Raw genomic sequence first — 25,428 nt, 5'->3', positions numbered from 1 at the left:
TTTTATGCAGTTCAGCTTTAATATCAATAGTAGCATGCATTCTTTCAAGAGTACTGCGAAATGACAAAGCAAAATATCTCCAAACAATGTTGATGCCAAGAGACTAATGAAGTGCAGATGAAAAAGGGGACAGAAATTAGTTAATGCTTCATAATCAATGCTGACCAAAACGGAAATTAAAATACAGTAGACAAAAAAACAAACAAACAAACAACATCATCCTGAAGGTTGTCATGTCATCTTATCCATAAAGGTACAGAAAATTTCATACAATGCAGAACTCAAAACATGAATTGCTAAAGCATGCCACAAAATCATTTTAAAAAAAAGAAAAGGAAAAAGATTTCCAGCAGCTCATCGTCTCATGAGGAGATATTTTCAAGAAGCTCATTATCTCATCAGATGCTGGGTGACAAAGATGCCAGCTTCTCACTGCTGGGCCAGAGAGTGCTTTCGAGAACCGCACGAGGTTTTATCAAAATTCTGAGCACAGACATTCATTGGAAGTTATTCTTACAATAACGAGCAATAATGACTTTTTATAAATAAACTTGAGACAGGAACTTCATTACAGCATCAAGTAAAATGTGGTACACGCAATAAATGACCGTTTTTACAGCCATTTTTCCCTGCTGTGCAGGGGTTTGGCTTTTTCTTGAGGCAATGTTTTATGGCTGGATGCTCTTCCTGACGCCAACCCTGGTCGCCTCTTACAACACACAGGGATATGGTACACCTATTCTAACCGGGGCATACACCGGGACCAGTACACTGGCACTCACTTCGCCGACCTCGGAAGGATGACAGGCTGAGTCAACCCCCTGGTGTTAATTCAGCAGCCAACGGGGCTTGAACTCAGGACCCTGGGATCCCAAGCCACCATCTTAACCACTAAGCCAACACCAGGCTTATGTGGTACATGCAATAAAATATATAAAAAAGTCAAGAAACATATGATGTGATTATAGCAAGTTGAAGCTCACTGGCACTATCAGAAAGCAATTTTGAAAAATTGTTGGAGAGCAAATCTGGATAGGGAGAACTACAAAGTTGATACAAAAGAAAGCTTTTTAGGATCCAAAATTAATGTTGACAAAACAATCTGATATATTAAAATCCTCAAACATTTCAAAGTCATCAAAATTGCTCTTACAAATATCATAACCAACATGTAAAGAACCAGGAGCTACATATGCCAAACAACTTGCCTGGGATGGGACAGATGCCAGACTCATGCTGGATGGGTTCCCTTTTCCTGTGCTCAGTCCCATCTTCCCATTTCCTCTTGAATGGCTCACAGCTGCAAGGGCAGTCAAAAGGCAAAAAACAATGTTCCTTTCCATCTGCAAAGATGTTTGTATTGCCATGAAGGCAAGATACTTGGCAAATATCTATCTTAATGGTAATAGTCAGTGAAGTTAACACAGCAAACTAATGGTCGACATAAACTGGCCAGCCTGTTATATAGAACACGTCTAATGTTTGGGAAAAAAAAATGTTTCTTCTTATGCAAGACCGCCTGCATACACTGGCACACTTGACAAATCATTCTTCAGCACTGAACTCATGCAGCTAGGCTCCATCCACTTCCTGTACCTTCACCCATTTGCCAAAAACACACCATGTAAAAAGTCCCATAACACAAATGTGACTCCATAAAATTGAAAACTCCATCAATGAGCAATTCATGGACCTGGATTTTATATAAAATCATTAAAATATTGCACCATGTGATAAGAATACATTTCATACACATAGAGAAAAGGTTTGAAAGTACATGCCTAACTTAATCACCAAATATCATGCCTCCCCTGCTTTCACAATTAAAATCAAAAGTGTTTGAGGTTGAAATCACTCTTCAGCAATTCAATTTGCATTGCCCTCAGCTACTGAACCAACTTGAACAACTCAAAAGGCAGACACAAATTACGTACCTGATGAAGGTGTCATGCCCGAGTGTTTGTCAATCGACTCCAAGCAATCCGCTTTGCTTTTCTGCTGTACACTGGCACCTGAATATATCCGGCCATATATGCTCCGACGCTGCCTTTGCAATTCATCTTCTCGACGCTGCACCTCACGTACCTCTTCCTCAATCAATGTGAGTGGAGAGTCATTTAGATCCACTGTGCCAGAACTCTTGCGCCGAAGAGATGGAGATGGAGATGTTGGTACCTGTGCAGGTGCCATGGCTAGCTGCTTCAAGCCCGGGGACTCAACAATGACCATGAGATGTGCATCTACACATGAGTTGGAGTCAAATTACACAGTCCATCCCAACCGCATCAATCTTTTCGTAGATTATAAACACACGTGCAAAAATTAAACATTAACAGAGTCCTGCTCAATGTGCAATCCCATTTACTACAGCAAGAAGATCAAAGGTGATAACTCATTGATATGATAATCAAGCTAAGCAGCAAGCCAAGTACAATGGCAAAGTCAGATTTAAGTGAATTGAGCCATACTCACTTGCCAACTGCAAAGCATGTTGCACAATAACAGATTAAAATGCTAACATTAAGGTTAAAGCAAACCGATCTAATATTTAAAAGGACTCCAATAACCCACGATTTTTTTTTTTCTGAAGGAATAGTTTAAAATGCTGTTTATATGTTTTGGAAATCCATTTCTGAAAACGAATTTTTTCGTATGCGACCCAGTTAACGACAAGTCCTTTTTCCAAGAAAAAAAAAATGGCATCCTTTCCAAAATGTGATCGACAAACCCAAGCTGTGGTGGCCCTGGCTTTCATTGAAGCTGCTTAGTTCCCTGAACAGCTTACCATTAATATGCAAAAAATGATCGAAAGGCAAATTCAAGCAGATGCAGTTAATGAGCCATTTGAATTCAAACCAGAAGCACAAAATAAAAAAAAGTGAAAATAAACCAACTACACTCACCAATAATTATTAATCAGGAACTGTGATTTCCAATCATAGGTAAACAGACAACCAACCCTGCTATACCTCCTGGTGATAGATTACAAAAATAAATGAGCTGCTTAAAAGCGTCTACAAACTCACCTGCGTTTTCACAAATGTCAGGAGATTTCTGGGGCGTAGACGTAATCGGGCCAACTGGGCCAATCCGCAATGGGTATACACCATGCTCCAAAATAACAACAGTGTCCAGATCTCTTTCTCCACCAGCACAACTGGTGGAACAAGTATTTGGTGCCCCTACAAACATTGGGGATTTTTTAAAATGTGATTAGATAGGGAAGGGTAAGTCGCAAGCATGAACATCCAAGTCGATTTATCGACATTTTTATTTTTATTTTTTGCACTGTAAGCAAACAAAACAATTTTATCGGCCAAAGTGAATTACATTTTCAAATAGTCTGGCAGGGCACAAATGTCATCGCACACACAGTTATTTTTGCAACATCCTATATTCAACTTTATTGTAAACCTCAAAATAGTTCCCTTATCTAAAGTAAGAACCTTAACCTGTAAAAGCAATTGACTGGTTTCCCAACTGCATGGATCATCTGGGCACCGTTCCTTTCAGCACAGAACCTCTCCAAACAGCAGATCCACAACCTCAATTGCATCCAGGCAGTCAACCAACCCATCAATGGAACATCACTAATCAGACTTTACTCGCTCGAGGATTTAAATGCATCATCACATTCGAGTATATGAGAATACATTAAATATAAAGGACATAGACCCACCACCCAGGACATAGACCACACTTACTTCAGAATCAAACTGTTATTCACAACAGTTTTTCTGGGACTTTTCTCAAAGTGATTAGAAGAGAACTCAAATGCATGTCTCCTCACGGTGGAGCAGGTAGGGAAAAAAAAAAAAAAAAAAAAAAAAAAAAAAAAAAAACACGGACAAACGGATACGGAATTTAGATGGGGTTTGTCGAGCAAATGTGGAAAAGATCCATGACAATAGAAAAAAAAAAAACGAAAACGAAATGTCCCCTTTCATATACTTTATCCCTTCACTTCAAAGTAATTAGAAGAAAACTGAAATGCATGAACATTTTCAAAAACCTCACAAGTTCTTGTCAAAAAAAACCATGGACACAGGTGCGATTTTTCCCCATTTTGACCACTACGACTCCACTCCCTGTGGCATGAACCAGGTCAAATCACTCAAAAATCATTATACATTTCATGCATCCTACAATGTTGATTGCAGATACAAAGTTATCTCTATTATAATACCAAGCTTGCACACTAAAAACTCGGCTCGCCGTCACACGATCCCTATGAAATTGCTCTGGCACTTAGCGGACATACCGACAATGGTTGGGAAGTCTTGGCGTTCCATAGTACCACTTGCATTTTGCACAATGCGTATTTTTGTCATTCCCAGTGTACGGTCTGTCGTCTGCTATCCCGTGCATGTGCACAGGTATCGCTAGTATTTATAAATGTGCCCATAATTGCATTTTGGGGGGGGATTTGACCTTATGAGCCCATCCGAGGGGACAGGGCCCAAAAAAAAAAAAAAAAAAAAAAAAGACACTGCTCTTGCACCTTGCCATGTGATGATCATAACCACCAAGTTTGGTGAATTTCTGCCATTTTAGGAGATAGCATGACAGATGCACAGATGAGGCCCATTACAGTATCCTCATGTTTGTCTTTGTCTTTTTTTTTTTTTTTCAAAAAGCGTGGGGATAAAAAGTGCTAATGAGATTCCTGGTTATTGCATCATGAGGTTGAGTTCTCAATTCTTATTGTACTATATTAAACTAGAATGGGCACTCGGTAGAGCACATACCTTCGCCTCCGCTACTTTTTTGTTCTTGGCATGAGAGTGGGGGGAACAGAACAGTGAACATTTTGGTGTTGGTTTCATGCAAATCGGTTTTGATTTGACAGTGTTATGACAAAAACTGCATATTTTGAAAGGTCGTGACCCCACTGACCTTTGACCCCCAACCGCTAACAAGGGTAATGACGTAATTGTGTCATGTCGCCCATCACAAGATTGGGCAATGAATTCTGAACATTTTGGCATCGGTTGCATGCCGATTAGATCAAGATTGACCGCGCTATGGTAAAAATACGAATTTGACCTTTCCGTGACCTTGACCTTATCACTCCCAAAATCTAATCAAATGTTCCTTGGATAATAACCCATCATCCCACCAAATTTCAAGCGATTTTGTTTAATACTTTGAGTTATGCGAATAACAAACAAACACATATTCACAGCGACCAATACATAACCTTTCGCAGAATGCGAAGGTAATAAGGGAATTTTCTTAATGTATGTGTGCATGTACATCTGAAATAAATAAAAACAACCCAGCGTTGGCCCGATCTTCAAAATTTGCATGCATGTTGGAAGTTCACGCAGGTTCACATCATGGGCATTAAAAAAAAAAAAATTCCTCCAAAGTTGGGGGGGGGGGGTAACTCACCAATGCTTCTGGTAATAGAAATGTGACAAATCTAGTTATCTCCCTCCAGTTTGTGAGGAAGATCTCAAAAAGTTATGGATGGATTCAGATGAAACTCAGACACGTGTGTTGCGGCAAGGATAAAGTACCTTTTTTTTTTTTCTTTTTGGTGAAGATCTGGATCCGAGATTAAAAATTAAGCGATTCTTCACAATTGAGATAATAGGGCCAAAAACTGTTTCAAAAAGTTTTGAATGGTTTACGACAAAAACTTGGTGGACGACTTGGTTTGGTGACAATAAGCCGATTCAATTTTGGTTCAGTTTCAGATCCGGCCCATCAGTGGGATACAAAACGTAAACAGTTTAGCCTGACAGAGGTGTGCAGTCTACCGAGCCTTTCTAGTTTCGTTTCATTTTATCAAAGTGACCCAAGTGTAATGGAGGAGCTTGCACAAGGACATATCAATAGGATGTGGAAACGTCGGCTGGGATTTAGCTTCGAGATAAAAATGTGAAACATGTCAAACCAAAGCTTTCTACAAAATAATGATTCTAGCAGTTGCCCTTCCTCAGATAAAAAGAGCAAACAAATGATGGTTTAATGCCTGAAACAAAAGCAAAATCAAATGTACTCGCATCGAGTATTAGTTTGTAAAGTCCATTGCTCAAAGCTTTGTATGCCTGCTGCACTCAGCTACTCATCAGGAAACAAGCTATTGCTATCCTCCAAACATGCAACACGAGCCTTGACAGCACATTTATGAGATAATTTTTTTTTTCTTTTTAAACAAGATAGAACAATGCTTCATCTCAACAACATTAATCCATCATTCTCGCCATTATACTGGAATACGCTCTTTTGCTTCGATGAAGGGTCAATTTAAAAAAAAATGTCGGCTTCTCCTTTCTTCTCATGGTGGTTAGCATACCTCAACCAATGTTGTTTCTTCTAACAGTCAGGTGATGCAGATAGATAATAGCCTTCACCATCAAGACTCATTATACATTAATCAAGTGCTGCATGTGCTTTGGTTTAATAAAGATGGGCAATAACCCTGGGTGCTCACCTGGTAGAATATTGTGAAGTCAACATGGTACGGAATCAGCAAAATGTACCAATGTTAAAGCAAATACCTGTTTTAGGGAGCAACCCCCTTAAACCCCAAATTTTTTTTTTTTTTTTTTAAATCGCTTGAACAAACTTTGGTACATCATGGGTGATGAAGATTGTGGTCAAGTTTCAGAGAAGTTGCAAGTGTTTGTGGATGGACGAACGGAGAGACAACATGCCAATCCATAAACTCCACGGAACTACGTTCCATTTGAGCTCACAATTTGAAAAACCACCGCAAACACCTCAAACCTTGGCTCAGATGTAACTGAGAGCAACTATACACGGCTGGCCCAGAAAAGTCAAAATATTAAAGCAAGTGTACAATTTCACAATGCAAGGCAGGTACGACATGTGGCCAATTATGCAGATCAAAACACAAAATTGCTGATTTTAAAGACAACAATCTACATTAGATAGCATGACAGGAGGAAAAAAAAAAGAAGAAACAAACAAACAAAAACGGTACCAAGTGAGATCAAACTTAAATGACAAAGAATTCAAAATTGGAAGAGTTGTGTGTATACGTTACATACCTGTAATCACTTCATCCCCAGATCTGTTTTGCGGATTCTTTACCTCTGGTCTCAACTTCACCACTTGATCTGTCGTCACCACCTGGTGTTCGAATACCCTGCATCGTTCACCCACTTCACAGGGATGGCTCTGATCATCGTGGCCCGGCATCTTGCACAGCCGCACAAGGTTGCGCTCTCGCTCGTTTTCCTGCCTCACATCCCTCTCCATGCGCTGCGATGCCAGGCGCTTACTTTCAAGGTCACCAGGATGCTGTTGCTGATGCCGAGCTTCCAAAGTTGGGGGAAAAATAGGTCGTGTACGTATGGCCACCAGCTTCTCGAGGTTGCTCATGATGCCACGCCGGCGGCGAAGGCTTGCTTCGCGCTGCAGTGACCTTCGGATCTCTTTTTCAATCGGCGTTCCCGAATCTGGGTCTTCCACAGCCAATCCCTTGGTCGCACTGCTCTCAATTTCATCACGACCTTCAATGATGCCAGACTCACTTCCCTCTACTCCATTAGAACACCTTTGGTTTTGCCCACTCCCATTTCGCATCAACTGAGGGTCCAATTCATTGTTCGCAGCTGGTTTATCAAGGGAGGTCCAGGTCACCATTTTATCTTTCAAATCTTCTCCATTCACCTCCTCTTCAATTACCTCAATATCTGAGATTGCATAAGAATTCTTTCTCACGAGCAAAGCATCTTGTCTGTTAATAGAATCCAAAGCAAAGCCGTTGGAGTTGTGATCATGGTGATTTGCAGAGGTGGGTTGAATCCCTGAGACCGGAGGCTGCAGGGATCGCCGCTCCATCATCAACCACTTGTTACGTGCCCGAGCAAAATCACACAAAGACTCTTCGTTCTCCTCCTCCTCCTGCTCAGTCACATTTCCCTTGGAGGCAATGCGATTCACCATCTCTTTGGAAGTAAGCCTTTTAATCAGTCTTTGCTGTCCCTGAAGATTCCTCCTCCTTACTCCTGGAGCATCATCTTTCAGTAGAACAGGCACCAAGCAGTCAGTGGAATGTCCCCACTGGCTCACCAATTGCAATCTCTCCTTTTCTTGCTTCACAAAAACAGAATATTTTGGTGGATCAACTTGAGAGGGAACGTTCTGAAAAGAAAAAAATATATATATATTTTTAAATCCAAATGGCCTCATTTCCCTTTATGTTATAATCACAGGAGGCTCCAAAAGGACACCAACCAAAACTGTCTCAATTCAAATTGTCCATCAGTATTTTGGAGCAAAACAAGAAGCCATCCATATATCATGTGGAGAAAACAATGTTTGAGGTCTTCATCCCAACCCCTCCACAACCAGTTTACCCTCCTCACGAGAAGTCATCCATATATTATGTGTAGAAAACAATGTTTGAGGTCTTCATCCCAACCCCTCCACAACCAGTTTACCCTCCTCACGAGAAGTCATCCATATATCATGTGGAGAAAACAATGTTTGAGGTCTTCATCCCAACCCCTCCACAACCAGTTTACCCTCCTCACGAGAAGTCATCCATATATTATGTGGAGAAAACAATGTTTGAGGTCTTCATCCCAACCCCTCCACAACCAGTTTACCCTCCTCACGAGAAGTCATCCATATATTACGTGGAGAAAACAGAACATTTGAGGTCTTCATCCCAACCCATCCACAACCAGTTTACCCTCCTTACTAGAAGTCATCCCTTGCCCATAACCCCCCCCCCTCTCCTCTATACACATACCCAATCCTAAGTAAAGACTCCATCGAGAAACAAGAGATGACAGACCATGGACAGTTTTTTGAGTAATGATCAGTCGAGGTAATCCTACCTGGTTTTCCATGGCACAGCCTTGAAATGAAACCGATGCAGAGGGAGGACGACGTCACTCTACTTGGTTTAACATACAAAACGCACTGAAAACATTCACACTTAAATGAACTCTCCACTCACTGCACTCACTGCACTCTCACAATGGATGTGTGCCTCGGCTCGGGTTATCACGAATCGACCCCATCGTGCTAATCCGCCTTAAGGGCTTCACCTGAGCTCGTGGTCACGTGGCTTACTTTCATCGATATGATTGGCTCATTAAAGATGAGCTTTTTTATATCATGTCAATGAAAACACAAAGTCTGCGTTTGTTTTTGTACCAACAGTCATGGTCTTGACAAGTTATGATTTATTCTGACGAATTAACCTTCTTACTAACATCATAGAAGTGGAATTTAAACTAATATATCTCACCTGACAACATTCATGGTACAGGTGACAAGTCGTCGACTTGGAAAATGTCAAAGAGACTTAATCAATTATTACAATGAGGAACGTATAATAAATATCAACATTGTGAGAGTTGGTGTAAAGATTTCAAACTACCCCCCCCCCCCTCCACCCTTTCAAGTTCCCTCCTGGTAATCTGAAATCGATTTCATCCTACTCCCCTCAAAACATTTATTTATGTTGTTTATTTACAAAAAATAGTAATCTAATTGATATTGAAAACTAATTAGGGAAAAACCATTGACCACGTGACCGCTTTTAAAGAGTTTGCAATGAGTTTTGATTTTATTATGAATGATTTTATTTTAATATTGTTATTAATTGAAATCAGTATTTCTCATAGTTGTAGTTTTTGCCACATTTTAATGAAATCCTTCTTCGATATAGTTGATCCAAATAGACATACTGGTTTATCTTTTAAACCAACTTGGACTATACTTACAATTATGGAAACAACGCAATAAAATCAATGTATAAGAAAGGCAATGAAAACAGCTTATTTTTAATTCACAATTTCGTTGTAGTGGTGGTGGTGGTCGTATGGCAGCTTAGCTGTCGGGGTAGCTATCATTGTTGAAGCGTGACTGTGTCGCTGATGTAGTGCCCCTCTACCAGTACATACACTCGAACTGGTACTCATTTCGTCGACCTCGGAAGGATGACAGGCTGAGTACGCAGCCTGGTGTTGGCTCAGTGGTTAGGGTGGTGGCTTGGGATCCGAGGGTCCTGAGTAGTGGTTAGGGTGGTGGCTTGGGATCCGAGGGTCCTGAGTAGTGGTTAGGGTGGTGGCTTGGGATCCTAGGGTCCTGAGTGGTGGTTTGGGATCCGAGGGTCCTGAGTAGTGGTTCGGGTGGTGGCTTGGGATCCGAGGGTCCTGAGTAGTGGCTCGGGCGGTGGTCTGGGATCCGAGGGTCCTGAGTAGTGGTTAGGGTGGTGGTTTGGGATCCGAGGGTCCTGAGTAGTGGTTCGGGTGGTGGTTTGGGATCCGAGGGTCCTGAGTAGTGGTTCGGGTGGTGGTTTGGGATCCGAGGGTCCTGAGTAGTGGTTAGGGTGGTGGTTTGGGATCCGAGGGTCCTGAGTAGTGGTTAGGGTGGTGGTTTGGGATCCGAGGGTCCTGAGTAGTGGTTAGGGTGGTGGCTTGGGATCCTAGGGTCCTGAGTTCAAGCCCCGTCGGCTGCTGAATTAATACACCAGGGGGTTGACTCGGCCTGTATTGTTTCCCGAAGGAAGGTGTGGGAGAGACAGCTTGGTTGCCGCTCTTTCCCCAATCCATGCAGCACACACATGAGGGTTGCCTCTTCCTCTTCCTCCTCTTCCCTCAGCCATGCCCAGCATCGTTGATTTGTCCGGACTCGTTTTCCGCAGCATGATGTCTGTTTTTCTGCACTCTTGATGTGTCTGCACTGTTTTTACCACGCGCTGCCTGCTCACACTTCACCACACTGTCACTGCAGTTGCAGTCGATTCCGATTTCGCCTCGAACCAAACACATACCCGAGGCCTAGTTAATTTGCATATAAACAAACGATGACCGAGCGATGACACAAGCCCATAATTTTACCTCAATTAATTTTATCGCTTTGCTACATCGACCATTTAACACCATGCAGGTGTATTTTGATCATCAAACATGCAGAGTGAGTTGACATCATAATCTACATGTTTACAATTTCTTCTTCTTCTTCTTCTTCTTCTTCTTCTTCTTCTTCTTCTTCTTCTTCTTCTTCTTCTTCTTCTTCTTCTTCTTCTTCTTCTTCTTCTTCTTCTTCTTCTTCTTCTTCTTCTTCTTCTTCTTCTTCTTCTCCTCCTCCTCCTCCTCCTCCTCCTCCTCCTCCTCCTCCTCCTCCTCCTCCTCCTCCTCCTCCTCCTCCTCCTCCTCCTCCTCCTCCTCCTCCTCCTCCTCCTCCTCCTCCTCCTCCTCCTCCTTCCTCTTCCTCTTCATATCCTCTTCTTCATAGGCTCTTCTTCTTCTTCATATCGTCTTCTTCTTAAAATCTTCTTCTTCTTCATATGCTCTTCTTCTTCTTAATGTCTTCTTCTTCTTCTTCTTCTTTTTCTTCATCTTCATAGCCTCTTCTTCTTCTTCATATATTTTCTTCTTCATATCCTCCTTCATATCCTCTTCTTCATCATCTCTTCTTCATATCCTCATCTTCTTCTTCATCATATCTTCTTCATATCCTCTTCTTCTTCATCATCATCTCTTCTTCTTCCTCATCATTTCTTCCTCTTCATCATATCTTCCTCTTCCTCCTCATCCTCTTCCTCCTCATCATCCTCTTCCTCTTCCTCTGTTGTTTTGTTGACGCAGTTGTCTTATTTTTTAAATGTGCACCCATTGATCGTTTAGCTGCCGGGCCACAGCCACATCTGTCACTTGACTCCACCCACCATATCACCCAGACAAAATGATATGACCGCCATCTTGGTTTTCTGGTGCGCCAAAATCTCTGAGCTCCATAATATGGAGGAACTGCCGGCGGATGAGAGTGCTTTTGCTGATGAGGTCATGCAGCCGCCACATTTGAACTCACGACCGACCGAAAGTTCCACAGTAAACAATGTGAATGTGGAAAAAAAACCCCCCAAAGATTAGCAAGTTTTTAAATAAACCGTGATTTTTGTTTTTAATCTGGCTTTTTCATGTTCTTTTGAGTCCTGAGATGGTGGCCAGTGACCAGTGGTTTGTTTTTTTCAGCAAACCAGTGATTCAGTTACATTTAGATTAATCGCCGAACACATTAGGCCTGTAGGCCTCTGCTGATTATACACTGGCCAGGTTTGTTGCATCAGATTTCCATTGGCTTTGTTTGGTCAAGTGTTAATCACAACGAGGGACCCTGAAAAATCCAATCGAATCATATGTCAAGTATCAATTATTAGTAAGGTTTAATCAAGCCCGGACGCACTTCCCATCAAAAATACCGTTACGTAATTTTTGAACGGCCCCATATTGGGGTTAAACAACCGTGACCGTGTGATGAATCAGCTTGTTCCGATGTAACCGTGGTGGAGGCTGACATGGATGAGAGATGTCGAGTTAATCTTTTAATAGCACAGGAAATGTGTCTTTCCCAATCGCCCCGTTCATCTTTTAAGAGTGCTTTAAATGTGCATTTCCCAATCTACCCGTGACCGGATTTGGTCGTAGGTTGTGACCACAATGCGGCCATTCTTGTTTTTTTGCAATGTAATCATCCTTCCCAAAAGTTACCTACCTGGATGTTTATCAGCATGATTTGCATAAGTGTAAACATAAACAGACAGAGCTATAAGTAATCTTGTTGCTGAGTTTCACAGCATCATGTCTCAGACTCAAAGCAATGGTAATCACCTGTTTGAGAGGTAGCACCCCCAATCAGGATGATTTCAAGCATCCGAGTCATTCTCGATTCAACAAAGGAAACATCATTATGACATGAAGACAAAAGGGAACACCAAATTTGAACATCGCTCTGGCAGCAACTTTCAACTTTCATCCAAAATCGCTTGAATCAGGAAAATATTGCCAGGAAAGAGAGATTGTTATATCATATGGAACAGATGTGGGGAAAGAGTTCAGGGAGGAAAAAGTATGTCAGTCAAGCACTGTTACAGTTTGTTGGGCCTCAAATTCTTTTTGTTTTGATTATCATGAAAGTTAGCTGCACATAAGCCTTTTATCAGTGTGTAAATTCATGGCACCGCAGGGCACAGTACAATGAACGTGCATCCTGAGCCCTCAAAATATGGAAACAGATTTTTGGGAGTGATGAGTGAAAATACACCTTGTTTAGGTATGAAAGTTGAAACTGTGAGAGTTGTTGTAACCTCTATGGACTTAACAATGCCATCAAATATGTATGTATAAATAGTAAACATGATCTGAGTAAAGGTATAAGAACCCGCGGGCAAAATCCCGTAGATGAAAGGGGGGGGGTTGGGAGTGGGAGGCGAGCATATATCCCCTCCACTTTTCCCGGGATGGGATGATCCATAGGACCATCCCCCAAAATTTTCCATGTAGTGAAATAGAAATGTTTTTTGTTTTTTTTTTGTATACCTTGGTCGAGGCTCGTATGAGAGCTAACACACAACTCACAGCAAGGAGGCATGAGACAAGAGGGGTGGGAGTGGAAGGGACAAAACATTGGGGAACAGACACAGGTGAACTGTGGAAGGGAGAGGGATGGGGATGGGACGGGGAACATGGCGAGGAGAAGATGGACATTACAGGGACTTTCAGGAAGGAAAGCAGGAGAATTGAAGGAAGTGGGCTTGGGTGGATTATCGGGGTAGAAAAGATCGAGGATTTGGATGGGGGAAGATAAGAGGTGGTGGTGAACAGCTGTTTTGAAAGCCTGGAGGGAAGAATGGGAAAGAATAGAGTGAGGAAGTTTATTCCAAAGGCGGGAAAAAAGAGGAATGAAAGAGTGAAGATGAGCAGTGATTCGTGATTTTGGTAGTTTTACCAGAAGGGGGTTGTTGGCGGACCTTGAGCGCCCTGTGGAAATGTGGTTGGGACAAATCGCAGAGAGAGCAGGGGGGGCAAGGCTGGAGAGGAGTCGGTAGAAGACAGAAAGACCACCAACCAACCTGCGGTGATTGAGTGAGAGGCCCAAAGACTCAGCTTCATTGCGGGAGATGCCGATGATCTTAAATGCCCTGGTTTCGACAGCGTGAAGTCGAGAAAGGTGGGAGGCAGGAGCACCAGCCCAGAGGGGAGAGCAGTACTCCATCAGGCTACGGACAAAAGCTTTGTAAGTAGTCAGGAGCTCAAGAGGGCCGAGGAAGGACTTAGCACGACGGAGGATTCCCAGTCGGCGACTGGCTTTTGAGGCAAGGTTGGAAATGTGACTTTCCCAGGAAAGGTCATGGCAGATGAATAGACAAATGTTACATGAATAGACATGAATAGACATGAATGAATAGACAAATGTTACAAAAGGTCAAATAGACAAATGTTACAAATAATTCATGAAAAAAACAATATTAAAAATTCTTAAAGCACAAAACATCTGTCATGAGGAAATTATGTATCTCGGTTTACAAAGATAATATGTGTAACCATGACCACATGCATGTGGTCTATTTTCTGGATGCTTGGGATCTTTTTCTTGCAGTGGCCAGTAGGTCTTTTTCTACATATCTAAATAGAATAGTGATATTGAAGATTGGTTTACCTGTTCGGGGCCATTCAAATATTACGTAGGTAACAACATAAATTCTGGGTTGTTAATTAATAACTAGACAGTATTCATAGAATACTTACCCCCCCCCCCCTCACAATCTTGAGAAAGACTTCGTGTGAGCCAACCTCTGTTGGCGGGAATTTTGAAAATAAGAAAATTAAATTCAAATAAAATGTAAGACCAAATAACATGGGTACTGCTTTGGAGTCATCGGAAGGAATCGGAACAAGCAAGATACGAAGATTAAGTCATCAGGAGTAACCTGGGTAGGATTTGGGTTTCAGTTCATACTCCTCGACCATCAAACACATCCAGGCGCAGCCAAGTGAGCCTTATTCAAAAAAAAGAAAAAAGAACCCAGATCAAAAAAAATATATAATTCTGGTTGCCAGACCATGTGTCCGATCAAGTTGAAATTTAAAATTTAAAATTCCCCATCACAACTACATCATAATATTGAAGTTTCACATTGATTGCTTAAGCGGTTTCAGAGAAAACATTATTTAATATTTTCTTCAATCCAATATGGCTGCCAAACCGTGTGACCTATCAATTATTTGTTAACAAACTTGTACCCCCATGCCTTGGAGAACATTTGTGTGAAGTTTCTTCTTGATCTGTCCAGCCATTCTGGAGGAGATTTTTTTTTTTTATAGATTTCACGGTAAATCCAAACCATGTGACTGATGACATCATATGTGTGATTATGTCATCAATTTTATTTTCTGTGGACCATTTTATCCCTACATGACCCTCAAAAATTTTCATACTGATCAGATGTAGCATTCGACAAATGCAATTATGACGTCATAAAGAAGGCACCTATGATGTCATTAAAAAAATCACATTTATTTCCCATGAGGATAGACCTTTTTTTCATGATAGACAATGCATTGTTTTTAAATGTACATGAACTCAGCAGTACTTTTGATTGTACAAACGTTTTCTTTGGGCGGTATATAGTAAACAGCTGCCTCGATCGTTCCACAACAAAACATGCATTATCTCATTTCTTCAGCGATAATCAAAACGCACCCTTCTTTCCTCAAAAGATACCTCTATTTCATGACAGACGACGCGTTGTTCAGTCTTTAAATTTACACCAGAGGTCGATGAAGCCTGAGACCTGTATGCAGCGAACAAAATGGTGATGATTTGATTTTGAAGCTTCACCTTGGATGGACAGTCAGACAGACAGACAGAGCGACTGGTGAAGAACACATATAATAGAATATGATAATGGTCCAAGAACTGACCCCTGGGATAAGCCACGACTTGCATCTTGCCGGTCAGATATCCTTCCATTCTCAGCCACTTCTTGCTTCCCATCAAGAAGGCAGTTTCTCATCCAGTTGGCTACTCTACCAGCTACTCTCCAAACATTCACCTTATCCAACAGCCTTCTACGTGATACCTTATCAAAAGCTTTTTGAAAGTCTACATAAATTACATCCACCTGCACTTCCGTCATCCACCCAATCAGAAAATGGCTTGTGGAACTCCAATAAATTTGTTAAACATGGACTCCGTTTAATAATTCCATGCTGAATACCTTTAATTAGCTTGTATGTACTTTAATGGTTCCCTGTCCATTCCTTAAATAACGTCTCCAACAAATTCCCCACAACTGGAATGAAAAGTTCCCCAATTCTTCTCTGCATCCTTTCTTCAACAACGTATGTGTTCTGTTAGCTAATTCCGCATTCCTCGTGTACCTGTCCCAACTCCAACAAGCTGTTAAAAATAGTGGCCGACATCATGCCTATCTGCTCTTCCACCTCCCTCTATAATATTGGATGCATATTATGTGGCCCCAGCCTGGTGTTGGTTTAACGGTTAGGGTGGTGGCTTTGGATCGTAGGGTCCTGAGTTCGAGCCCCACCGGCCACTGAATTAACACCAGGTGGTTGACTCAGCCTGTCATCCTTCTGAGGTCAGTGACATGAGTACCAGTGTACTGGTAGTAGGGGCATAGCCGCGCCCCTAACCGACGATGCAACCAGCAGCCAAAAAAGGCAACACACGATGGGAACTTCCTCTAAAAAAAAAAAACAGATAGATACCCTCAACTCTTGAAAGTCCCCCCTGACTGTTCTCGTGCAAATATATAAGCAAAAGACCGATTAAAAAAGCCTCCGATCTCACCTTCACCTGGAGTTGGCTTTATGGTTAAGTTGGCATACCGACGATCTTGGGGTCCTGAGTTCAAGTCCCTGTTGTGACGTTAAGCATACCACTATGTGGGTTGGCTTACCCTGTCATTCTCCCAAGTATTAGCAATCATTTTCTCTGAAACCGCTCAACAACAAAAAATTGAAACTTGGCACGTGTCACCAACTCACCACGCAGTATATAGAGTGATGACGATGACATTATCAGTGAAGTAGTATTCCTGCCATAATAAGTTGAATTCAAATCCTTATCCAAAAATCTGAACCTACATGCATCTGATCTATGACCGGATGTGAGTGAAGAATTAAACCCATGCCAAGAAACTACGTGACGTAATACAGGGTAGAGGGATGATATCATAATAGTGGATCAATCATAATAGTTGTGTGTTCAGTTAACGATGGTATTTTTGTTCAGAATGAACGCACGAGGCAAGACTTTGCACTCCGTGAGAGCCATTCTAGTTATTATTCATGGCAATGTCCTTCCTTTTCATTTTTTTCTATTGGCCTGCTGAGTTATTTTATTTATTTAGGCTCTGTTTACTTCGATACTAATTTTTTTTTGGTATGCATGATCGAGGCTCATAGAAGACCAAGAGCAAAATGGAAAGGAACACAATATAAAGGAGGAAACACCAACAGCAGAGTAGATGTGAGAGTGAGATTGAGATCAAGGGGAGAGGGAGAAAGACACATGGGTTTGAACAAGCTACACACAAGCTCAATGAAGCACAGCAAGAAGAGGAAGGGGGAAGGTGGAGATGAAACAGAAAGAGAACAAACCAACCAACAACTAACAAATAAAAAGGGGTGAGGGAGAGGGGAGAAAAATCATTAGGAATGGGTGCTTGGGAATGGGGCCATTTAGGGTCAAAGAGGTCATTAGAGAGGAGAGGGTTGACCCAAGGGAGTGGTGAACAGCTCTCTTGAAGCCCAGGAGAGAAGAATGGGACTGAATAGACTGGGGAAGTTGATTCCACAGGTGAGAGAAAAGAGAAACAAATAAGTGTAGGTGAGCAGTGAGCCTGGATTTTTGGAGTTTAACAATAAGAGGGTTGCTGGCAGACCGTGTGCACCCTGCAGAAACCTGGGAAGGATAGAGCCAAGAAAGGGCAGAGGGTGCAAGACCAAAAAGGGTGTGGTACAATACAGAGAGGCCACCAATCTGCCTGTGATGTGAAAGTAACAGGTCGAGACACTCGGCTTCATCGTGGGAGATCCCAATGATTTTGAGGACCTTGCTTTCCACAGTATCAAGGAGGGCAAGATGTGAGTCGAGTCTTGCGATTTGTTTTGTGAAAGTTGGACTCTAGCTCCGTTATTTGGTACTTCATGAATGTCTTCGGCTTCTCCTTCAAGCACTGCTTACCTCGCTGCTCAACCACCCTGGTCTGTTTCTACCTCTACCTTTACACCTCACCAGAATATACCGACTCTGCACCCTGCACATGTTCTCCTTGAAGATTGGCCATTCCTCTGACTTGCCCACTCATCAGCTTTTCCCAATCTAGACCACCTACCTCTTTCCTCATACCGTCAAAGTTTTCCTTCCTCAATTTCACCAGCCTTACACGACTATCCCAAACTCGACATCTCAACAACTGAGTTGCACACACTATTATGGTCACTTGTCCCCAGATGTTCTCCTACCTCTACCTTCTCAACCATATTGAGATTATTATTTTCAAAAAAGATCGAACACTGCACTTCCTTTTTTTTCTTCCACAAACTGAGTTATAAAGCAATCTTGGATTAGATTTCTCAAATCCTCTTAGACTCTAGACCCAATCTATCCCTAACAAATTAAACCCCCTCCCCCCCATAATAATCAATACTTTTCCCTTTCCACAAGTTTTTCTGATTTATTCATGAATCCCTCCCTTCTGCTTTTCCCTCATACCAGAAGCTATATAAACATACCCTTCAAGTGTCTGACTGTTCTTACAATCTCGAATCTCAATTCAAACAGAATCCTCCATTAAACCCCTCCTTAAGGTCATTCCATATTTTCCCCAGATTGCCACACCACCTCATATTTTCCTTTTCCTATCACACTAATACATATTGTAGCTTTGAATTCCTGTCCTCCATTTTGATTCCTCATTAAACCACGTCTCACTTACTACAACCGTCATACCCTTCACTATTTATTTTAGCTTCAAGCTATTTCTTTTTATTAGTCAAACTTCTGGCATTTGTTTAGGATATTTTTTAAACTTTCATTACGTTTTATGGCTGAGACGTACCAATCACGTCTTCAGCCCTAGCTCCTTCCTTTATCATCTCTCCACACCTAAAAAACAAGGCCAACTTTCCTCTTTTCAGCCTGCCCTCTGAGTATGGCCATTAGACTGGAAATGCTGACATTGATCATGAAGGGACTCCAAAAGTTTCCCAAGCCCAAACTATTCCCAGCAACACCCTTCCAACCACAGGTTGACACCCATGAAGAAAAATTCCACCCAACATGGGATGGGACTCAAACCCATGACCATGTGATTAAGGATCCCATGCTCTGCCGACCACACACTAGTCAGGCAGTCATTGTTGTCCACCTTTTCCTCTTTGCTGCTCTGTCAGGCTGTTGACCCTTTGTATTCTGTCATTTTTCTCTCCATCGAGCCTGGATTCCCAAATCAAATATTATTTTTGATAGAATAACATAGTATTGTTACGTTAGAGGGGTAACGAACTAGGTAGCATGTTAAATTAGTGTGGTCTGGGTGTTCATGGAGGTTATAGCATTTTCTGTAACTGGGGTGCCGTTCGAGTGAAGTTGTCCTGTTCTTTTGTAGACCATGAGGGGCAGTATAGTTGACACAGGAATTAGATAGGAAGGTGTAATTCGTACGTGTCCTCTCTGTAAAACCAGAGAAGGCACCAAAGCAAAGTTGGAGGAGTGGTGCTTTTGGATGTGTCTTGGTTCGCGTTTGGGCCGATAAACCCTCCTCGCGGCCCGCACTCTGAGTACAAGACATCTGGCATGGCACCAGACATTACAAGGACTCCCGAGGGAATGCTGCCATTGGCATTTTGCAAGGTGACGGGTTATTGTTTTGGATGGCAACATCTCATGTACATGACGTCACTATGGCCGCGGTGATGTGCCACTTCATTGGACCGGGACCAGGCATGGGCAAAGAACGCATGAAAGCGCAGTGTATGGCCATGGAAGAGTAGTTATAACGTTGTATATGGACTTGTGAATGCCAGAGTGCTGATCTATACCACCCTGCAATCCTTCTCCATGCTTAGTTTTGGAAACCTGTCCAGAGGTATCCCTCAAGACCTTGTCTGGTTTCTCCCGTTTGTGCGTGAGGGGAAGAGTACATGTAACAACTCGGTTATTTATTGTATGAAGTGTATTTAGGTTTAGTGTGTGTGTGTGTGTGTGTGTGTGTGTGTGTGTGTGTGTGTGTGTGTGTGTGTGTGTGTGTGTGTGTGTGTGTGTGTGTGTGTGTGTGTGTGTGTGTGTGTGTGTGTGTGTCGTTATTCATTGTTTTGGTTTGCCTTTCGTCTCGGGATTCTCTGTTTTTGTTGTACTGTGCCTCCTTTCAATAAACTGTTATTCTTTAAGTATATGTGTCACTTGACAACCCACCACTATCTCAAACACACAAACCATTTTGGCCCGGTTTGGTCAATCCCTGGGGGAGGTAAAATTTGTTACGGATTCGTTTTAAGAGACCAGTGGGATTTGGATTCCGACTGGGGGAAGCCAGGCTACCCGCTTCTTGATTTTCATCATTTTCCAAAAGCTTGGCAAATATCAGGATATTGGGGGAAAAGACTTTCCAAAATTACAAAAAAAAAAATACATCTTCTGACATTAGGAGACTTGAAGCCACTGCAACTTCACTGATAAAAGCTGTAATTCAGCTGTGCTTCCAAAAGATTACAATTTAAAATTTTAACACTGCTTCCTTCAGCTGTATACGAACCAACAATCTCTGTGATATTCATGTGGTATTCCTCAATAATAGGCCACAACTGTATTACATATCGAACCACTCTTGGTGGTCTAATGGTTAGGGTGTCTGTTCTCAATCTGGGATGATGACAGTTCTAATCCTGGCCGAGTCATTCCAAAGACTTCATAAATGGTATGTGCTGCTTCCTTGCTTGATACTCAACATTTAAAAAGGATAGAGTATTGACAAACGACCAGAGGTTGGTAATAATAGTGCAGGCTTTGAAGGGGCTAATGGCATCCTCCTGTGTTTAAGTTCCTTGGAAGGAGCTCATATTATTATGTTGGGTTGGCCTGTCAATAATGTCAATTTGTCTGTTATCTGTAATGCTTTTGTGATTCAGGTGAAGTACAATGATGACTCCCAATGTCCTTTATAAAAAAAAAAGTGATATATATAGGAAATGTGCAAGCTACTCCCTAAAACTTATATCAATAAAGAAAATCCTTACCTTCCCAATTGACAGACTAAGTTGCAACTGAAACTCTCTCCATAAGTGATTCATGACCCAGGATTGTTATATACAAAAATTGAAGAGTTTGCTTGATGCAAAAGCAAATATTTGAATGCAAATAACACTGCTTTGTAATACCCCAAAGATGCAAAGACCAGCATCAAACAAACATGATGTGTCACATGAAGTAGGGAGTTGACTCACCAAATTTTCACTGAACAACCATTGCAGAACAAAAAGCCTTTATAATGCAAGCCCAAAGCCATTGAGAAGAAATGAAATTAAAATTGCATTTAATGCTGGAAAAGCAATCATCCATTCTATCAAGGAAAGCTCAATGGGCCACAGCCAATAACTATACGATACAACTTGTTTTTCTCACTCAAAATTCACTCCAAGTTTGTTATGAAAGGTAAGATCGTCCACTGATTACTTTGTAATTACCTCCACCACCAAAGGTGAAGGAGGTTATGTTTTCACCCCTCTCTGTCTGTTTGTCTGTGTGCAGGATATCTCAAAAAGTTGTGGACGGATTCGGATAAAAAAAAAAACTTGGTGCACAGCTTGTTTGTGTGGAAAGGACAAATTGATTCGATTTTGGTGAAGATCCAGATCCGGATCTGGATACGAGAATTATTAAATTATTAAAGTGATTCTTCACCATTGAGAGACAGGGGCAAAAATGATATAGTACTGTGTATAGCATGATATTTCAAAAATGTATTGGGCCCGATATGTTCTCGTGGATCAGGCATTACGTGGTGGAGGTATGCGCTCCACCGAGTGCACTTCTAGTTTCTGGATGTATTTCATTGGTGGTGAAATTGGAGACTCAGAATAGAACAAGTCATGCTTCGAGAACCGGTGAAACCAAAATCGCCAGCCCGGCCAGAGAACGAGACAACCCAATCTTCTGCTCAGGTTACAGTTTTGAAGCTATTTGCTCTGGCCATGTTGGCCGCTCTCGAGTTAATGTACTTGTCACAACATACACAACCTCGATTTAGTCTATTAATGAGACAGCAAAAATTGTTTTGTTGTCTATGTGACAGTTACGGAAGCTGCAAAATGTATATATTTTTTTCCATTCGATCTAAACTATCATATCAGAATTGCAAAAAAGGTAAATCTACCAAACATGGCTATAAACTTACAAAGGATTGTTGCTTCGAGATATGTTGTGCACACAATGAAACGAGGTATAATGAGGTTGAAGTACGATGAAAATCGTATTGTAGAGATGGAAGTTAACTTGTATCAGAAGAAATTAACAAAAAGGAAATTCAACTTAAACCTGACATTCTGCCACGAAAGTTTGACATTAATCTCAGGCTCATGGGAGAGCTTGTACACATATGTACAACACAAAGACATTACTCGACATCGGTGGACTTTTACATTAATCATAAGGATAGTAGCAGATAATGGAAAAACACATCCGGTGGAATTTGAACCTGGGTTCCTCAAATCAAGAGCCAGAGATTCAGATGGGAACATAAACAGGCCTACCCAGTTCCACTGCGTTACAGTCCAAACTCCTCAATTTATGATGAATGCAAATTGCCATAAGAGATCAGCAGTTCAACTTTCAGATAAATAAGGAATGTTTGATTGCCAACATTATTTTATTGCTTTCTACGTACCTCGTGGGCTAGTAGGATAGTTTCAGAAGTAAGTACACTCGCCTTTGAACTGTGTAGCAGGGTTTTGAATATCGAGCCAGCGATAAACTTCCACTCTCATGTTCCACATACAGGGCAATCCAACAACCTGTGTGCGCGCCTTCCTTCGAAAGGATAACAAGGTGAAGGACCCATCGACCAGCACTGGTCATTGGCGGGTGTTAAAGATCGCAGGGTGTCTTTCGTGAAGAGTATGCTAGTTATCGTCGGCACCCTGACCAAATTCCAAATATCTGCCCTGAATGATTGCTGAGAAGGCACAATGATAAAACACGCAGCGTAACCTTTGCCAAGAGTGTTTCGGTTGCACGGACACTTTGTAAAGAGTTGATTGATAATGATGCTACATTGATAATGATGATCTACCTCTTGTACCCTTTAATCTCTCTCTCTCTCTCACTCTCACACACACACACACACACACACACACACACACACACACACACACACACACACACACACACACACACACACACACACACACACACACACACACACACACACACACACACACACACACACACACACACACACACACACACACACACACACACACACACACACACACACTAAGGCCATTTTCCCCTGCTAGAGTGGGGGTTAGCCTTGTGGGTCCCATGACAAATCTTCTATCATGGTTTCCTTTTTGAGGCAATGTTTTAAAAGAATTATTTATTTATTTTTTAATGGCCGGATGCCCTTCCTGACACCAACCCTTTAGTCACCTCCAACGACACGCAGGGATACGGTATACCTTTTCTAAACCGGGGCACACACTGGGACATCCCAGCAAGCTGGTATTCATTTTTCTGACCTCGGAAGGATGACAGGCTGAGTCAACCCCACCTGGTATTAATTCAACAGCTGAGTGGGGTTAATAAATAATCCAATCAAACAATTTTTATGGAAAGGAATCTTGCAAAAGAGATGGCCTTCCATTGGAATTGTATTCTGAAGTATTTCAAAACATGAACGTGCTTTTTCAACTTTTGATTTGCATTTAATCTTTTCGTCACGTCGACAGGAATCATGTACGAGGGGCGTTCAAAACTTCCAACAAACGAGATAAAATCGTATCAGAGATGCCAACTTTTACCTTTTCAATATTATATATGATTTATAAGAAAATATTTCAATGTATTTTTATTTATATTTTCTAGTTTTACCTTCTTGACATGCCTTGGACTATTTCATCTTGTCTGTCGAACATTTTCAACATTTCACGTACATAGTTATTCAAAGCTTCTAAAAAACAGACAGAAATGCATTCTTAAAACATTGTTCTGCTTGTGGGATTAGCCTTTCCAAGTAAAACACTCAATTCATTACTTATTTAGTGGAGCATTCCAAAATTATACAAACAACTTAAATGAAGAAATGGCAGCTTTAGTATTAAAATTTTATGCAAGTATATATATATATATATATATATATATATATATATATATATAATTAGTAAGAAAGATATTTTCTAAGTAATCATATGGTGATAAATCTACAGTACATCAACGTTAGCATTTATTGGACAATTGTATCTCCTTTGTTGAACTTTTTGAACAACCGAAGTACCTCTAGACACCTGGAAATTTCACATCATATCATATTTATAACTTGAGTAACACCTACCGTATTTCTGATGGATTACCCTGCTCCATGTCTCTTCTTGTACTTGTGCCTCTTCTACTGTCTCTCTCTGCCCTCCGAAAGATGAACCTTGCTCACCTGGCCAACAAGCAGCCCCCACTACACTTTCCACCGCTTTGGTCCTGCCCATCAAGTACACAAGCTCAACCAATCGGCTTTGTGATGACATAACATATTGAGGTGATGGTTTAGCCCCTGCGAGACGTTCCACCTAGCAACCAGTTTTGTCGATTGAAGTCGACCTCATGTATGACAAACGAACTACATGTTGCCACCTTAGCTCCTGCTGGACCCAAAGGTCTTCAAACTGCAACTCCAAAGAGTTAGAATGTGAAACAGACATGTCTATGGCAGGGTCATGGACTTGCACATTGCAGATCTGGTTCGTCAAAGCCATCAAAGTTCGATGAACAAGTGTAGCCAAATTGTGATAATTTGGAACCATATATGGCATTTTAATTGTCACCATGTGTATGGAAATGTAGCAAGCAAATAATTAAGCTAATTTACACCTCAAACATAAACCCAGTACTTTCCTCAGATTCAACAGCTGTGGATCACCTTGTGTGATCGCTCAAAATTTTGACCGAAAAGGATTTTTTCAGCTGGGGCTTGATACCCTTTTCTCCAACACCAAGCTGGTGTTTAAATTATCATCTCATCTGCAATTCTGTCAACAGAACTACAGTATAACCGGTAGCTCTTCAGAGACAGTGCAGCAACCCCAGCAACAGCACTCGGGTAATTGTAAAGTTACATTTTTGTTGTATGTGTTCGCCAAATAGTTATACAACAGTATTTTGTATTTACACAGCTGTGAATCATTTTATGGCTATTTAAATTCCATAAGACAATTAAAAGCACAAATTGATAAAAAAAAAATTCTCATTAAAAGCCCAAGTATCTACGGAAAGACTATACAAACAGTATGAGAACATATCTATTTGTTATGTTGTGTATGAGAATGTTATAGAATTGAATAATTACTTCATAATATTGGGGAAATGAGGTGAAAAGGGAGGGGAGTGGAAGGGGGGAAATAAGAGTTTTGGGAAAGG

The 25,428-nt window shown here is 41.4% G+C and overlaps 1 protein-coding gene across 3 annotated transcripts; it reads right to left on the bottom strand.

The window, feature by feature from the left end:
• Positions 1 to 24,499, bottom strand: LOC147024628 (uncharacterized). Of its 3 annotated transcripts, XM_085884698.1 has the most exons (7): positions 24,353 to 24,480; positions 23,893 to 23,971; positions 7,023 to 8,121; positions 3,027 to 3,182; positions 1,935 to 2,240; positions 1,209 to 1,300; positions 1 to 483 (listed from the first exon to the last, which is right to left on the bottom strand). In XM_085884698.1, exons 3-7 carry the CDS (start codon positions 7,921 to 7,923, stop codon positions 430 to 432), a joined length of 1,509 nt encoding a protein of 502 aa, XP_085740824.1. In that variant the 5' UTR covers positions 7,924 to 8,121; positions 23,893 to 23,971; positions 24,353 to 24,480; the 3' UTR covers positions 1 to 429. The 3 variants fall into 3 exon arrangements, with proteins under 3 accessions (XP_085740824.1, XP_085740825.1, XP_085740823.1); XM_085884699.1 differs by lacking the exon at positions 23,893 to 23,971 and having other exon boundaries at positions 24,353 to 24,499; XM_085884697.1 differs by lacking the exons at positions 23,893 to 23,971; positions 24,353 to 24,480 and adding an exon at positions 8,823 to 8,971.
• Between the last annotated feature and the right edge of the window lie 929 nt (positions 24,500 to 25,428).

This window comes from Eptatretus burgeri, chromosome 6 (assembly GCF_056783735.1).
Source record: "Eptatretus burgeri isolate ZD-2024b chromosome 6, Ebu_testis_v1, whole genome shotgun sequence".
NCBI lineage: Eukaryota > Metazoa > Chordata > Myxini > Myxiniformes > Myxinidae > Eptatretus > Eptatretus burgeri.
Note: the sequence above shows the minus strand (reverse complement) of the source record. Positions and strands in the feature narration are given on the sequence as shown.